This window comes from Bubalus kerabau, chromosome 2 (genome assembly GCF_029407905.1).
Source record: "Bubalus kerabau isolate K-KA32 ecotype Philippines breed swamp buffalo chromosome 2, PCC_UOA_SB_1v2, whole genome shotgun sequence".
NCBI lineage: Eukaryota > Metazoa > Chordata > Mammalia > Artiodactyla > Bovidae > Bubalus > Bubalus kerabau.
This window is the reverse complement of record NC_073625.1, coordinates 117,323,061-117,341,365: the sequence shown is the minus strand read 5'-3', so window position 1 is coordinate 117,341,365 and position 18,305 is coordinate 117,323,061. Positions and strand designations below refer to the sequence as shown.

The following is an 18,305-nucleotide window of genomic DNA, read 5'->3' as shown; positions in this document are numbered from 1 at the left end:
ATTCGAAGGAGAGACGGCATCGGCGACCTATTTATTTAAATATTCATCAAAGATATAAAGAGTAATAGAATAAGGATAGCTCAGTGAGGAAATTTAGTGGAGAAAAGAGGCTGAATAATTCAGCCAGAAGGTGAGAGAAAGAACGACACGGGGAGACCAAGTTTCGGTGAACAAGGCCCGCACTTTATTTTCCAAAGTAGTTTTTATACCTTAAGTTATGCATAGAGGATAATGGGGGAAGGGGTAGAGTCATGCAGTAAGCCAGGCTTTCAAACTTATCATATGCAAAAGTTTAGGTGATTTACATCATCTTCTGGCCAGGAGGCCGGTTGACATTTTAAGAAACTTATTTTTCTCTAAAGGTGATTATTCCAAAGTCAGGCGCCAGCCTCCAAAAAAGCATTGGACAAAGCTGCATTCCTATAGGGCAAAGGTGAGGTGGGCTCAATCAAGAAAAGAATTAACTCAAGGGTCCAAGGTTACAGACATTGAGGCTACTACTTACATTTCTATACACCCATTATATCAATCAATACACTGCCAAGGACACAGTAGGTAAGGGGTATGGAGACTTAGCAGCAAACATTGGCCCAATAAGTGAAAAACCCTTCACCAATACAATTTCTAATCAATCTTTGAACTACTCAAAGGAATCTGTGTTTAGACAGTTTAGAACATCTCCTGCCTCTCACAGTTGGGAGGCTCTGAACAATCACATGTGGCCGGAAAAACCTATTCAGGCAGGCTAGAGGATTTCCAAAGGAGTTTGTAGGTTGAAACGCTGTCATACCCAGGAATTATTAACTGTAAGCTAACTCTTTTTTCAGAGAGAGGTAGTGGGGGACAGCCCCCCTGTAAAGTCAGAGGTGTAGGTGAGAGCACAAAGCAGAAAGTAGGCAGACTCTGGTTTTGGTACTCCTGAGGCTCGATCCCGCCTTTGCGTATGCCAAGCCTCCTTCCTCATGACCTTTGCCATGGACGGAGTTCCTCACGCTGGCTCCTGGCAGTGATAGAATTCCAGTTGAGCTATTCCAGATCCTGAAAGATGATGCTGTGGAAAGTGCTGCATTCAATATGCAATATGCACTCAATATGCAATATGCCGGCTCCCAGCAACTCAGCTTAGGTGAAGGAAAAAAGTAATTACTAAATTAATGGGAGAAAAGCCAAGAGTTACAGAGATTGTGATGACCAAAACAGACACAGTCCCTGCCCTCAGAGAACCTCCTTTTCAGTTAGGAATACAGATGGTAAACAAATGAAAAAAATAACAGATTTTATTCAAACTCTATGAACAGAACTGGGAAAGGAGCCAGTAGAGAATTCTGCTTTAAATAATATGTTGGGGAGTTAACTTTTAGGCTGACACAGGAAGGATGAAAAGGTGGCCCATGCTAAAAGTAGGAAAATTTCCAAGGAGAACAAGTATAAGGGCTATGGAGCAGCAAAGTTCTTGATGTATCCGAGGTATTGAGGGAAGGCCAATGTGTCTGGCATGTAGTAAGCAAAAGGAGTGGTATAAAATATGTAAAAGCCAGGTCATGTAACACATTAGGCCTGGTAAAGAGTACATATACTGTTAATAGTTTAATGAGAAGCTGTGAATGTGGAGATAAACTGGCAAAGAGACTGTTGCAGTGATTAGGGTACAAAGCGGAAATTGCCTGGACTAGAGTAGTAGCAATGGAACTGCAGTGTAGTGTATGATGCGTTTTAAAGTAAAAATGTAAAGACAGCTGTTGGATTAGATGTGGGGCAGTGAGGGAAAGGGAAATCAAGGATGGCAAGTTTGAGGCAGTGGGTAGGTAGTGATGTCATTCTTGAGACAGAAAGACTGGTGGATCAAGCAGATGTAGTGGAAAAACCATTTTGGATGTGTTCACTGCGGCACTTCCAAGTGCAGGTGTAGTACAGCATGTTGAACACATGGTTCTGATGCTTGGAGGAGAGGTGAACTGAACCTAAGAGATTTTAGAAATCATCAGTGTTACAGATGGAATTTAGAGCCATGAGAAAGAATGAGGTCACTAGGGAGAAAGAGAAGATGGTCCAGAACCCAGGCCTGGAGATTACCAACATGAAGAGGCCCAGTCTAGGAGGTGTGACCCGTGAAGGAGGAGAAACACCAGAGTGAGCTGTCAAGGGAGCCAAGAGTGAGAACGTTCAAGAAGCATCTAGTCGCCAACTGTCTAATTCTGTCTAGGGTCAAGTGTTCAATAGACAAGAAGTCATTGAAGACTAAGAATAGTTTCAGTGTGGTGTTGGAGATGGAAGCTTAATTTGAGTATTTGTTATATTTTTATACTAATGAAGAAAAAAAGGGAAAAAAATCCCAAACTTCCTCTTCAGTGAACTGGTATAAATGGCAACTCTTTCAACATTTTTTATCTTCCTTTTTTTTTTCCTCTGTCTCCAATTAAGGAAAATATGCTTTCTTATTTAGTCAGCTGTCCGTTGAGGCTGAAACCTACCCACAAGGAAGCTGATGAGTCTGTCACTCTTGTTTAGGAAAGACTGGCCTGATTGTAATCATCTTTTCCTTTTCCCTTCTACCAGTGAATTCCATCTTAACTTCCTTTATTCCTTGCTCAAATCCCACCTCCAATCGAGGATGGAACATCTATTCTGTTTTTGAAAGCCTTTCAGCCTTGGGAAGCCTTTTATGGCATTAGGCAAATAGTTTTCCCACCCAGGCTCCATTAATTTGTGCCCTCCCTGGATTCCCATTTGCTTCCCCGTAGAAGTATCACCAACCAAGTGATAATTAGTAGCTGTGCCTCTAATAGAGCCAACTTCTAATATCATTAACATATCTGCAAAAAGATAATGTTTAGTTCTGTCACAGCAGTGACCAGGCCTCTGTGACCATAGAGGTCTTACCAAAAGGGAATGAAGAATTTGACATAAGCTGGCCTTACTTAGTATAATTGTTTATAGCAAGTATATAGTTTCTAAAAGAAGGGTCTTGTTCATAAGATTTATCATTGAATTATTTGTCACAAAGACTTAAACTGCCCTCACCAACCCAAACTGTGTTTAGCTCTTTAAGGTGTTAAAGTCAAATTCCAGCATTTTCCTTTGCTGGGGAATACCTAGGATGGGAATAGCTATGTCACAATGTAGGTGAATATTTCATTTGCTAAATGATATTGCCAAACAGTTAACCAAAGTGGTCATACTTATTTACACTCCCACCGGCAATGTTCCATTCCAATTGCTTCACATTCTTACCAATGTTTTTAATTCAAGCCATTCCAGTAGGTGTTTGGTAGTATCCATTGTGGTTTTAATTTGCCTTTTCTTAATGAGTTAGAGCTTTTCATATACTAATTGGCCATTTGGTGATCCTTTTTGAGAAGTGTCTGCTCAAGTCATTTGCCCAGTTTTTACTGGTTTTTGTCTTTTTCTTCACTGGTTTGTAGGAGTTCTTTGTAATTCCAGGCATGAGACGTTTGTCGTATATATTGTGAATGTTTTTTCCTATATGTAGTTTGCTTTTTCACTCTCATAATGTCTTTTGAAAAGTGGTTCTTAAGATTTTAAGTTCCATTTATCAGTCTTTTTCTTTATGGTCCCTGCTTTTCATGTCCTGTTTAAAAAATCTTTGCCACTTTCCACTTCATTTTTACTTACCTATGTATTTATATGCCTCTTCCCCCACAGTTGAGATTCATGAGGGCAGGGGCTGCTGCTGTATCTTACTCTGCTCTGTAGACTCAGAATCTAGCATAGAGCTTAGAACACAGTAGGAACTCAGGAATCGCTTGATTAATGAATGAATTCATGCACTGGCTGGAGTAACTGCACAGAGATTCTACTAATGATGAAAACAAACAATACTGAAAAAACCCTTGGTGTTTTTATGAGAAACATAAAAACATACATAATAAACCCTTGGTGTTCTTATGTATGGAGAAGGAAAATTATGTTATTAATACTCCTTTAAACTGTATATAAGCTTTCTATGTTTTCTATGAAATTTCTGTGCATGCAGATGTATATGTGCCTGACACAAAAGCCTATAAACCACTCTGGGAAAGTTCATTAAATAGGATCCAGTTTCCATTTTCATGATAAAAGGGAATCATTTAGAGCCCAAGTGAATTCTTACGTCACCCAGAGAATTGAATTTTGATAGAAGATACTAGGCTGAGGACTCAAAAAGCTTTATATTAAGAACAAACATTATTCACCTTATAAAACACATTCACAAACTATCTCATTAGATCTTTACAGCAGACTTAAAGCAAGTAAACTAAGTATTAGATTAGCTTCATCACGCATATGAAGAGATTATAGCCCAGAGGAATTTGACTTGCTCAGAGTAACAGTGAGTGAGTTTGTGGAAATTATCCTATGTCATCTAACTACACTCTACAGCCCCACACATTGATATTTGAGATTTTTTTCCTCCAACCCAAATTCCAACTAGCTTCTTGGAGGCAATGCTAAAGTGCTTCAGCATCTAAGAGATCCGGGTCTCAATTTCTGCTACAAATACCTATTAGCTATGTGAACTTGCATAGTTCATTGAGCCTCAGTAATAATCTGGGCCTCAGTTTCTCATTTACAAAATGATACCTACCTCACAAGTTTATTTTGAGAAATAAGAGGCAAGATTCCTCTCACAGCATAAGATGCAAGCCCTCTCATTTTCTTGGATTTCAGCAAAAGGATTTTACATACAGTATCTGTTAGAACATTTCATGAAAGAAAGTGAAAGTTATTCAGTCCTGTCTGACTCTTTGGGAACCCATGGACTGTAGCCCGCCAGGCTCCTCTGTCCATGGAATTCTCCAGGCAAGAATACTGGAGTGGGTAGCCGTTCCCTTCTCCAGGGAATCTTCCCAACCCAGCGATCAAACCCAGGTCTCCCGCATTGCAGGCATATTCTTTACCATCTGAGCCACCAGGGAAGCCCGAGAAAACCAGAGTAGGTAGCTTATCCCTTCTCTAGGGGATCTTCCCAAGCCAGGGATCAAACGGGTCTCCTGCATTGCAGGCGCTGAGCTACCAGAACATTTCATAGTTAGGCAATTAGAATGATTTGATGGCAGACTGTCAGATATCATTCAGATTTTAGAAGGTATTTCTGTTCTGAACCCAATGGCTTATCTAATAGCAAACACTCTACTATTAAAATAGTGGTACAAGATAATGGTGGCCTGGAGCTTGAAAGTTAGAAAGTTAAAAAGCTATTAAAAAGCACAGTGAAGAGCAAAGTAAGGGAGGTGATAAGGAAAAAAATGGTTGCCCTGCTTGGTGCTGTTTTTTTCAAAGAGCCCAAACTTTGCAGAGAGTGAAACAGATATGTGCAGATAGTGTGTGAAATACTGTTGCCGCTTGGGAAAGAAGGGAGGTTAAGATATTTCTCATGGGTACCACCCTCTGACTCAGGCATTTTAGCTCACGAGGCCATGCCTCCTGGTTCCTTTCTTAGTGTCACATGAAAATGAGCAGAGGGTGGGTCATCAGGAGAGGGCTCTTCAGAAGAGGAGAGCTTCCTTGATGGACATCTGTAGGCAGTGTTGTGGGGGCATGTCTCCACACCATGCACCCGCCTGAGTGACCTCTGCATATAAACAGTGCCTCCCTGGCCCTTTGCAGGAGTCCGGAAAGAACAGCCTGCAGTCCAGCCCTGCAGGTCCCAGCTGAGGCCACAGGAGTTTAAGCCCACTCTGAACACGGAGCCCTTTTCCAGGTTCTCTGTCTCTCATCCTGATTCTTGCCACTGGAAGCAGGTAAGCAGAAAGGAAAGGGCCCAGTGAGGGGATGGCCAGCTAATAGTTTGGTCTAGCTTTTAAGAACACAAACTTCTAATCCAGAGGATACCTGCCTCAGCCGCTGAGCTCTGTGTGACTTCAGGCAATTTAACATCTCTTTGCCTCAGTCTATCAACTTCAAACCTTTACACATGCTTAGAATACTTTTCCCTTCCAAACTTTGCCCATCTAATACCTTGTTAAGTTTTAGCTTGGATAGCACTTCCTCCAGGAGGCTCTGCATGCTTCTGCAGGCAGGATTAGGTGATCCTCTGGTGCTCCCATCACACCTTCAGTTGGACAGTTCTGCTCAGTACTCCGGAGAAGGCAATGGCAACCCACTCCAGTACTCTTGCCTGGAAAATCCCATGGATGGAGGAGCCTGGTAGGCTGAAGTCCATGGCTCAGTACTTGCTCATTGCCTGGTTAGTGTCCCCACCAGACTTTTAAGTTCCTCAAGAGAAGAGGTTGTCTCTGGTTCACCAGAGTGAATAATGCCTTGGCAGACAGTGGTCACTTAATATAATATTTTGATGAAAGAATGATAAAAAGGCTGGCTAAGTAATAAGTAAGGTAGATCTAGAGACACACAGAATTTACAAGCTCTTCTATATGACTTGCTGCTGCTGCTGCTAAGTTGCTTCAGTCGTGTCCGACTCTGTGTGACCCCATAGACGGCAGCCCACCAGGCTCCCCGGTTCCTGGGATTCTCCAAGCAAGAACACTGAAGTGGGTTGCCATTTCCTTCTCCAATGCATGAAAGTGAAAAGTGAAAGTGAAGTCGCTCAGTCTTGTCCAACTCTTCGTGACCCCATGGACTGCAGCCTACCAGACTCCTCCGTCCATGGGATTTTCTAGGCAAGAGTACTGGAGTGGGGTGCCATCGCCTTAAGACTTAGCTGATCACTTAAAACTGTTACCCAGACATCTAGCTAATGAGTTGTTTGTTCACTTACCCCAGATCTCATCTTAGATCAGGGCCTCCCCTAAAGCCTGGTTGTAAAGTTTTACCTTATGACCCAGCTTGTCTCTTCACATATCAAATTAGCCAAACTCTTTCCTAATCTCCTGGCTCACATTTGTGGAAGCATTTCTAAAAATATTGTGATTTCTAGAGGAACAAAGTCAGGGAGGAAGTGAAATTCAAACTGAGCCACTGCCCTGCGAGATGCAGCAGCAGCACAAGTGCTTTCAGCAGAGAAGTAGGACAAGCCAGGATCCTCTGAATCCCACTCATCCCAAAGGCCATGCTCAATTTAGTTTTCCTCTGCATGTTCATGTCTTTTCCTTTCCCTTATTTATTTATTTAGCTGCACCGGGTCTTAGTTGCAGCATGTGGCACCTTTGATCTTCCTTGTGACATGAGGGATCTTTTCAGTTGGCCTGTGGGGTCTAGTTCTCTGATCAGAGATGGAACCTGGGCCCCCTGCATTGGTAGCACAAGGTCTTAACCACTGGGCCACCAGGGAAGCCCCTAGTTTCCCTTCTAAAACTCCAGATTGGAAAAAAGTCCATAGAAGAGATTAGGGCCTGTCCATGTCAGTGATCTATGTCTAGACAGGCCTTACTCATAGGTGGAATGATTCAAAGGCAGCTGAAGGCATTCCTGAACAGAAGTTTCTCCCAGCCAGAGAGTATGCCTCCAAGTCCAGCCACACACCAGTCCTTTCTTGGGCCCCTAACAAAATGTCAGTCATCTGGGAGGTGTGTAGGTTAATTTGCTAACAGCCTGGATTGGTTAGTTCAACCCTGAATTGGAGACATGCCCTGAGAGACCAGCTGGAGGCTGCATCACACACTGTTAGGGGTGAGGAGTTGTTACCTTACAGGCGCCCTGTCTCCTGACTACAATCCTAGGGAGGAAACAGCCGGTACCATATCGGCTTGGAGGATTACTTCAGGAAAAGATGGCTCCGTGGTGCTCCGCTGGGGGACAGGGGTCGGGGAAGGGACACGCCATCCCTCCTGATCCCTGGTGCCTCCCCTTCCCTCTAGGCCCCTTGTATCTCAGGGGAAAGGGCCACTGTTCCTCCTTATCCTACCCCCATCTGCTCCAACGTGTGCCCCGCCTCCACAGAGATCTGAACTTGCTTTCATCAGGGACAAGTTATTTTACTCACCGTGAGAAATATGGCTTAGAGAGCAAAAACCCAGTGCAGAGGGCACATGGTGAAGGCAACTCATCCCACTAAAATATTAGCAATTGCATCAGGAAATTCCCTGCTGGGAGGAGCTGCTGAGATGTTTGGGCTCTGAGATTAGGAGAAGTAAAAGATCACCAAGGACTGCAGAGGCTGGGGAATGTGTGAGGTGGGGGCCAACAGCACAAGAGCACCCCACCCCTTCACGCCCCACCCAAATGGACTTCTCAATGCTGTGTCTGACACCAGTCTCTATAAAAGATGAAGTCTGGACAAATAAAAAATGCTAGGCTAATTAAGGTGGTTTGTTTGTTTTTAATTAAGTTCATAATTTGTAAAACCATTTTTAAAAAGGTATGATAAAATTAAAATTTAGGATAGTCCTTCCCAGGAAGGAGTACTGGAAGATGATAGTAATATTTCTTAGAGGTAAGGATCCATTTTGTAAACCAGTTGTGTTTACATGGATGTTGTTCAATTATTCCACACAACTAGTAAGGGCAAATATATACATTATGCTTAATTCTTTAACTCTGAAATATTATATATTTAGTTATATGTTTATATGTAAAAGAGAGATTGGGGTGGAGGCTCTGATCCACACATATTTTCTGATTATGGGCAAAGCTGTCTGTTAGGAGAGGAGTGTCAAGAGCCTTAAGTTGAGACAGACATGTAACTGAATTGCAAAGTGGCAACAAACCACTTCTTGGAGATGTCATGGTATAGGTTTTTTCAGATTCACACTGACCTGAGTCTACCAAATACTAGTCCTATTCTAATTCATATACATAAAAAGCTCACAGATCAGTGAAAATTTAAAAGGGAGAAATGGCTAAAAGTATCGGTGTGGAGGAGGCGTTTTTCAACCTATCTGGACACAAACTTTTAATTTTTAATCAATTTTACTCATATACAATTAAAATACAAAATTCACAAATTTTAAGAGTAATTTGGTGAGTTTTGTCAATATATGTAGTTGTGGTATTCACCAGAATCTGGATTTAGAACATTTCTATCACCTCAAAAAGTTTCCTTGTGTCCCTTATATTAATCCCCTCTTCTAGTCCCAGCACCTGGCAACCACTGATCCCATCACTAGACTATAGTTCTGCCTTTTCTAGAAGTTCATATAAACAGAATCATACAGTGAGTAGTTTTCTGGCTTCATTCATTTAGCATGATGCCTTGGAGATTCATCCATGTTGTTGCATGTATCAGTAGCTTATTGTGTTTTTGTTTTGGGGGGATTTTTGGCCATGCCACATGACTTGTGGAGGAGTCTCAGTACCCTGACCAGGGATTGAACCCAGGCTCCAGAAGTGAAAGCTCAGAATCCTTAACCACTAGGCCACTAGGGAACTCCCCTGAATGGTAGTTTTAAAGGGCAAAAGTTTTTAATTCTGAAGTTATTTTTCACTTTTTATAGCTTGTATTTTTTGTATTCTAATAAATCTTTATCTAATCCAAAATCCCAATGATTTTCTCCATTTTTAAAAGAAAATTTGTATTAGATTTTAGATCCATGGTCCATTTCAAGTTAATTATTGAATAAGGTTACCAGTAATAGGCAAAATACATATTTTTGTTTTACATATGGATTGTTCCAGGATCATTTGTTGAAGAGATTCTCCTTTTCCTACTAAAATATCTTTTTCAAAAATCATTTGATTGTATGTGTATAACTCTATTTCTGAATTCTCCAGTCTGTCCCAGTGGTCCATATGTCTGTATACATCATTACTTCACTGAGGGATTACCGTAGCTTTATTTGTCTTAAAATCACATAAGTCCTCCCTTTGTTCTTTTTTTCAAAATTGTTTTGAAAAATCTAGGTTCTTTGTTTTTCCATGTAAATTTAGATTCAGCTTGCCAATTTCTACAACAAAACTCTAGTAGAATTTTGACTGAGGTTGCATTGATATTGAGTCTTTTGATTCGTGAGCATGTTTATCTCTGCATTTATTTGGGTTTTCTTTTTTTCAGCAATGTTTTATAATTTTTAGTGTACAGGTCTTGCACAGATTTTGTTAAATTTATCTGTATTTTCTATTAATATTTTATGCTATTATAAATATTATTTTAAATTTTATAATTTATCATTGCTTATATATAGAAATACAATTGATTTTTGTATATTTAATTTTTTATTTGGTAACCTTGCTAAACTCACCTATTCATTCTAGTAACTTTTTAATAGATTCCTTATAATTTTCCATGCAGATAATCATGTTACCTGTGACTAATGACATTCTTACTTCTTTCTTTTGTATCTGTGGCTTTTGATGCTTTTTATTTTCTTATTGCACTGGAAAAGATCCCCTGTACAATGTTGAATGGAAGTTGTGACAATGGACACCTTGAAAATGACAATTTTTAAAGCAAGAGGATGACACCCCGCCATGTGCTCTGGGGGTTTCCCCTACCTGTCAGTCCCAGTAACAGAGCTACATGACCCTCCTTCCATTGGTTCCAGGACACTGTCCTCTCCCTGTGTGATGGCATGCTCACGGACCTGTTCCCGCATTCTGGGGCTGAGCCTTGGGACTACAGCCCTGTTTGCTGCTGTGGCCAACACATTGCTCCTGTTTCCTAACTGGAATGTGACCTACCTGTTGAGGGGCCTCATTGGCAGGCATGCCATGCTGGGCTCTGGGCTCTGGGGAGGAGGCCTCATGGTAAGTGTCCAGGGTTCCCTGAGTATGAATTCCCAAAGTGTCCCCCAGGGGTGGAGCAACAAAGTCAGGGTGAGGGAAGGAGTTTTGTAATTTCTTGAAAACAAGTTTGAATTAACAAACTGATTGTGAATCTATAGCAATTCCAAGGGATAGAAGACCCTAGGAAGGCTGATGAAAGTTTGCTGGATTTTGGACTAGGTAGGCTGGGTGTGAACGCTGCTGTCCATAGAATCACATCAGGCTAGTCAGTCAAAATTGGGTCCTGACAGTCAAAGCCAAACCCTCTGGGAAATACAGGATAACTAAGTCCATGTGATATGTCCAACCACTCTGTTTCAACAGCCTTAGGTGGCAATTAGAGATGTAAATTACCTAATCTCGTCTTAACAAACTCCCTCTTCTTCCAGGTTCTCACTGCAGCTACCCTGATCTCCCTGATGGGCTGGAGATATGGCTGCTTCAGTAAGATCGGGCCCTGCCGAAGGGTAAGAACCCAATTCTACTCTTCTAAGAGCCAGAATGTCCCCACATTCTACAACTTTAGAGGCAGAGTGACGAGGCAATTTCAGTTTTGGGGTATGAAGTCAAGTCCTGACCATACTTCTTAAAAGCCCTAAGCTCTGGTCTCGGGCAAAGTTTCTGAACCTGAGGTCCTTCTGTTAAAATGAGAGAACCTAGTCCAAGGAGTGTTAATGAACACATTTGTGGGGAACTGTTCTTTTAAAATTTATTTTATTGAAGTATGGTTATTTACAATGTCCTGTTAATTTCTACAGTACAGCAAAGTGATTCAGTTATACATGAGCTGTTCTTATTATTAGTTTTAGCCTGTTGAACAATATGGACATGAATTACGTTCTTTGTAGTCATGTGTCATTGATAGAAAATTTCCTGGCTATTTTTTTTTTTAGAGCTGAAAGTTTCTCCAGAGATCTGATGACTAGATTCTAGTCTAACGTCTCCGTTTCACAGAAAATGAAACTGAGGCCCAGAATAAATGTGCACTTTATTAATTACAGTAGCAGCATCTATATATACTTGAAAAAATATCTCAGTACGTAAGTGTATAAGGTGTATTGCTCATTCAGCCTCAGACACATGAATCTGTGTCCTTTTTACAGTAAATCTACAGTCTGCTTTGATAATCTACAACCCACATGTTGGGAACCCCACTGATTTAGAATTACATGTTAAAGAATTAAATATAAACACCCACATATCTCATTCACTATCTGTTCTCAGTCGTGTCTGGTTTTCCCCTAGGCAAGCGGCCCTCAGACTTGAATGCGTGCATCAGAATCCCTGCAGGTTGTGCTAAAACACAGATTGCTGGCACCCCCCACCCCGAGAGTTTCTGACTCCATGGGACTGGGTTGAGGGGAGAATTTGCATTTCTAACAAGTTTTCAGGTGATGTAATGTTGCTGGGACAGGGACCATATTTCCAGAACCACCATCCTAGGCTTATGTCAGACTAATTCATCTTGAATCTTTTAAAATAAGAGTCAAAACTTACTATGCATCTTTCTTTGGACCCTCCTGAGTTTTAAACCAGCTTGACATCAGTGGGAAAATGATTCAATGATTCTATATAAAAACTATATATGGTTTCTGTGTGTGTATATATATATATGTGTGTGTGTGTGTGTGTGTGTGTATGTTTTATTTAAACTTTTAAAATATGTTCTTTTGGAAGGTGAAAAAAAAATCTCGTACTCTGAGAAAGAAACCAATTTGGAAGTTAGAATCCTGCCAAGGAAATAAACACGTTGCTATCTTTTGGGAGGGAAATGAGTGGTGCACAGACTAGAAAAGTACAATGGCAGAACTCAAGTCATTTCAGAGTGTAATCTCTGACTTGGTCTCCCCGTCTCTCTGTCTCTGTCTCCCTCCCTCCCTCCCTCCCTCCCTCCTTTCCTTTCTTCTTCTCCTTCTTCCTCCCTTCCTTGATTTGAGAAAGAGAGGAATAATGGATGGCAGCTTGGAATTTTTGAAAAAATATAGCTTTCCCTTAAAAGGGTTGGAGTGGGGCCTGGATAACCAGTCTGACCCTTTAAGCCAGAGACTAAATGACTGCAGTCTGAGTGTACAAGTTTTTGATGCCAATCTGCTGAGAAGCTCTGAAGAGCCTGTTGAGTTAGGCTGAGCTTGCTGCCTGGTCAAGGTGCCAGTGTTTCCCCCTTCCCCCTTCTGTTCCTTCTTTCCCACCTCTTCCTGGTTATCCTCAGTGATCCCTTGTCAACCAACCCTACCTTGGTTATGTTTTCAAGGAGGTGCTGTGGGTAGAATTATCCCCATGACTGGGGAAAGCCTGAGAACCAGAGAAGTGAGACTTGTCCAGATCGCACCACAAGTCACCTAGTCACCAAGTCATGACCCCATCTCAGGCTCACTGTTTCTTCTCTCCTTGTGTAGATGCTTATTGCTCTGTTGTCAAGTGGCCTGGCTTTGCTTGGAGCCTTGATTTGCTTTATCACTTCTGGAGTAGCCCTGAAAGATGGTCCTTTTTGCATGTTTGATGTCTCACCCTTGAATCAGACACAGGCTTGGAAACATGGTTACCCATTCAAAGACCTGCATAACAGGTAAATGGATGGAACTTGGATTTGCAGTTTTTTAGAAAGAGAAAGACACACACGTGGGCTACAAATCCCTTTTGGTCATGCACTCTAGCATCCTGCTTCTCTGATTCTTAGAAAATTGCAAATACAAAAAGAGTCACCCTCAAAAGTCTAATCCTACGACCTGAGCTGAGGGTGAACCCAGGTTTCTACTGAGGTTGCTTGGACTTTTCTTACTTATTCCAACCCCTGGTCTCCTTATTTTTGGGGACAGGAATTATCTGTATGACCATTCACTCTGGAACTCTGTCTGCCTGGAGCCTTCTAAAGCTGTCATTTGGCACGTGTGCTTCTTCTCCACCCTTCTGTGCATCAGCCTCCTTCAGATTCTCCTGGTGGTCATTCATCTCATCAACAGCTTCCTGGGCCTTTTCTGCAGCCTCTGTGAGAAGTGACAGGTAATGCCCTCTCATACATGAGTGTTTTCATCATGTGCTGCCTTGAACCTTTCCTGCAAGAGAGGGTACGAATTATAAACAAAGTTCCCTTTAGGAAGTCATGTGGTAATAATAACAATGATTCCTGGCATATATATTGAATGATACAATGGATTTTAAATCAATTACTGCAAGATAATATATTAATAGAAGAAACAGTTAAATAATTATTATTGTGTAGGAACTTATAGTCCATGAAATGTCCTCCAGCCATGATCTCATTTCAGCTTCTCCATAGCCCCGTAAAACTGGCCACATGTTAGAAATGAAGTTGAGGCTCCTAGAGGATAATGGACTTGCCGCCCAAAAGCATTTAATTAGGTTCAGTAAAAGTCAGTACCAGAGCCCCTATCTTCCAAATTCAAGTTCACCAGCTTATTAATAAGACTGAATTTTGTGGCTCCCAAATTCATAGGTTGAAGCTCTCGCTTTCAGTGTGACTTGGGAGATAGGACCTTTAAGAAGCTAACTAAGGCTGAGTGAGTGAAAGATGCTCAGTCATGTCCGACTCTCTGTGACCCCATGGACTGTAGCCTTCCAGGTTCCTCTGTCCATGGGGATTCTCCAGGCAAGAATACTGGAGTGGATTGCCATGCCCTCCTCCAGGGGATCTTCCCAAGGGATCAAACCCAGGTCTCTTGCATTGCAGGCAAATTCTTTACTGAATGAGCCACCAGGGAAGCCCTAAGCCTTAACTTAGGTTAGATGGGGTCATAAGAGTGGGACCCTAATCCAGTAACACTGGCATCCTTATAAGAAGAGGATGAGACAACAGGTGTATGAAAAGATGCTTAATATTACTAATCATCAGGAAAATGCAAATGCAAACCATGATGAGATATCATCTTATACCTGTTAGAATGGCTACTATCAAAAAGGAAAGAAAGAACAAATGTTAGTGAGGATGTGGAGAAGAACTCGTGCCCTGTTGATGTGAATGTAAACTGGTGTAACCACTATGGAAAACAGTATGGAGGTTCCTCAAAAAATTAAAAAAGAACTACCACATGATCCAGCAATACCACGTTTGGGTATTTATCTGAAGCAAACAGTAACACTAATTCAAAAAGATATCTGCACCCTCATGTTTGTTGCAGCATTACTTTCAATAGCCAAGACATGGAAACAATTTAAGTGTCTATCAACAGGTGAATGGAGGGCTTTCTTGGTGGCTCAGTGGTAAAGAATATGCTGGCAAATGCAGGAGACACAGATTTGACCCCTAGTCCTGGAAGATCCCACATGCCCAGGAGCATCTAAGTTCATCACAACTATTGAGCCTGTGCTCTAGAGCCTGGGAGCCCCAACTATTGAGCCCATGTGCTGCCACTACTGAAGCCCAGGTGCCTGGAGCCTGTGCTCTGCAATAAGAGAAGGACCACAATAAGAAGCCGGCAACTGCAATTAAAGAGTAGCCCCTGCTCACTGCAACTAGAGAAAAGCCCACGCAGCAACAAAGACCGAGCACAACCAAAAAATAAATAAATAGATGAATGGGTAAAGAAGTTATAGTATACACACACAATGGAATATTCTTCAGACATAAAAAAAAGAAAGAAATATTGCCATTTGTGACATGGATGGACCTAAGTGAAATAAGTCACACAAAGACAGATACCATATGATCTCATTTATATATGGAATTTAAAACAATAGCCACCAAACCAAGTTTATAGATACAGTGACAGACAAGTGGTTGCCAGACATAGGGTTGGGGAGTGAGAGAAATGGATGAAGGGAGTCAAAAGGTACAAACTTCTAATTATAAAATAGTTAAGTCATGGGTATGTAATATATAACATGTGACTACTAATAATATGTATTGCATATTTAAAGTTGCTAAGAGAATAGATCTTTAAAAAAAATTTTGTAACTAATATATGGTGCCAATGTTAACTAGAATTATTGTGGTGATCATTTTGCAATATATACAAATATCAAATCATTATGTTGTACACTTGAAACAAATATAATGTCATATGTCAATTATACTATAAAAATTACAATGTAGTACATTTCCAGAATAAAAGCATGATTCAGAAAGTTTATTCACCTATAATAATAGATTTAAGGAGGAAAAAATCCTAATGATTTTCTTCATAAAGTCTGAAAAGGCATTTGATAAAATTCAACATACATTCTTTACATCCTTTTTCTTTTCTTAACTAAAAAAAAATTATTTATTTGACTGCACTGAGTCTTAGCGACAATTCGAGGATCTTTGTTGTGACATCATATTCTTAATTGCGGCATGCAGGATGCAGTTGACTGACCAGGGATCAAACCCTGGCCCCTGCAGTGGGAACACAGAGTCTTAGCCACTGGACAATCATGGAAGCCCCTCAATATACATTCTTAATAAAACTCAAGAAAATGAGAAGACAGCTCCCTCTTTATCATAATACAACATAACTATCTCAACTTAAAAGTCAGCATCATGCTTAATGGAGGAATACTAGAAGCAATTTCACTAAAGTTCCAAATAGATGATACTCATTATCATCATTATCATTTAACATGGTTCTTGAGGTATTAGCCCAAGACCAAGTATTCAAAGGGAAATTAACAGATATAAAATAGGAAAGATGGTGAAGTTCTCATTATATTTGGACAATATGATTGCACATCTAGAGCACTCCAATTATAAAGAATAAGAATTTCACACATATGGGTACAAAATAAATATACAGAATGAAAAATCTTCATGTATACAAACAACAAACAGTTAACAGACATGGAGATGGGGAAATCCCATTTATATTAAAAACAAAAAGAAAAAAAAACCTAGCTACCAACATAACAAGAATGTGAAACACTTTTTTTATCTTTTAGTTTTTCTTTATTTATTTACTTTTTGGCTGCACCATACCATGTGGCTGTGAGAACCTCATTTCCTGTCCAGGGAGAAAACCTAGGCCCTTGAGAGTGAAAGTGAGGAGTCCTAACCACTGGATCACCAGAGAATTCCCAAGAATGTGAAATATTTATTGAAGAAGACTTTAAAATATTACTGGACACAAACTTGCATATAAATGTATACCATGAACTTCAATAGGAAGACTTAACATCATGAAATATGAATGCTCTTTAATCTATAAATTTAACAAGATTAATAAAGTCACCAATGACATTTGGTGGAAAAGGATATGGAATTAGATAAGCTGGTTTTAAATTTCACATGAAAAATGAACAATCTAGGCTAGCCAGGAAACTTCTGAAGGAGAAGGCAATGAGGTGGGACTATACTAGATATTAAAAGCTAATGTAAAACTACAATAACTAAAACAGTGTGATACACTAAATGGAGTTCAGAGATAGAACTAAATATTTTTGAGTATTTATGCTAAAAAAATATGTGGGGCAAAAAAGAAAGTAGATGATAAACCAGATCTCTCTCTATGGGAGCACAGAGGAAAAGGCCATGTGAGGACACTGCCAGACAAGGAGAAAGGTCTCAGTCGAAATCAACCTTGTTGGCATCTTGATCTTGGATTTCTAGCCTCCAGAAAATAAATTTCCATTGTTAAATTCGCCCAGCCTGTGGTATTTTGTTATGGCAGCCTGAGCTGACTAATCCACCAGTGTTCAGTGCATTTCAATAAGTGGTATATACCGAGTACCCACTGTGTGCTCTATGCCTGAGGCATGATCCTTGCCTCTGGGCCTGTCCCTGTCCTTGAAGAGCTCATGGTCAGGTTAGGGAAACACATCGACTAATAATTTGAATGTCATATGGTAAGGACCATGTTAGAGGTCAGCCCAGGGGTGATAGGAGATTGAGGCAATCTGTCAAGAGATGAAGGAAGGCTTCAGTCATGTCTGAACTGACTCTTGAAATGGTTAGCCCATTAAAGAGTGAAGGGAGTGTTTCCTCAGCTGAGGAAATAGAATGCGCAGAAGCATGGAGGTGAGACAGATGGTGAGGGTGGAGACCTGTGATGCCACAGCTCCTTCAATGTGAAATGCAGAAAGCGGAAGACCTCCCTATCTCCCATTTTGGGACCTTTGGTCAGTATGGTATTGGCCGAATTTCTTCTCTTAGTTTTTGAAGCTGACAGGATAATGCAGCTTTCTAAAACAGGACCAGGTCTGGTGCACTCGTAAGCAGAAAATGCATCCTAAGTCTGCTCCTTCCTGACTTTTGCCCTGGAGCAGCAGGGTGGTGAGGCAGGGGGATCTGTAGGTCGACAGTTATGGATTAAAGCAGGACACTGCAAAAAATTTCTGTAAAGGCTCAGTTAATATTTCAGACTTTGAGAGCCATATGGTTTCTATTTGCAACTGCTTCCTTCTACCAATACAGCAGAAGCCAATCTACTGCTGGGCTGTAAAGGAAACTACAGCATTTACTGCAGAGCAACAAGCAAGGAGAATGGACAGCCCACGCTCACAATATTCATATTCCCCAGTGGCTTTCAGGGCAACATTATGGGTGAGGGTCCCAGGGTAATTGATCAGCTCCTGAAACTTCTGACTGGTTCTTGGTGAGGTAACAGGGCAGTTACAGGAATCTCAAACATCAAAACTGGCTCTAGGCACTCTATGGTCTAGTGTTTGTGGTCAGCGGTTTCCATCTAGTAAGATCCTGATTTTTGTAAAAACAATTTAAGAACGTGCATCAGATGGTTACCTATATTCCTCAAGGAAAAAAAAAAATCCCTGTAACT

The 18,305-nt window shown here is 40.9% G+C and overlaps 1 protein-coding gene across 1 annotated transcript; it reads left to right on the top strand.

Moving 5' to 3' along the window:
- The first annotated feature begins 10,238 nt into the window (after window positions 1-10,238).
- On the top strand, window positions 10,239-16,348 carry TM4SF19 (transmembrane 4 L six family member 19). Its single transcript, XM_055570297.1, has 5 exons — window positions 10,239-10,581; window positions 10,989-11,066; window positions 12,996-13,165; window positions 13,416-13,599; window positions 14,787-16,348. The coding sequence occupies exons 1-4, from the start codon at window positions 10,306-10,308 to the stop codon at window positions 13,594-13,596; spliced, it is 705 nt and encodes a 234-aa protein (XP_055426272.1). The 5' UTR covers window positions 10,239-10,305; the 3' UTR covers window positions 13,597-13,599; window positions 14,787-16,348.
- The last annotated feature ends 1,957 nt before the right edge of the window (window positions 16,349-18,305 follow it).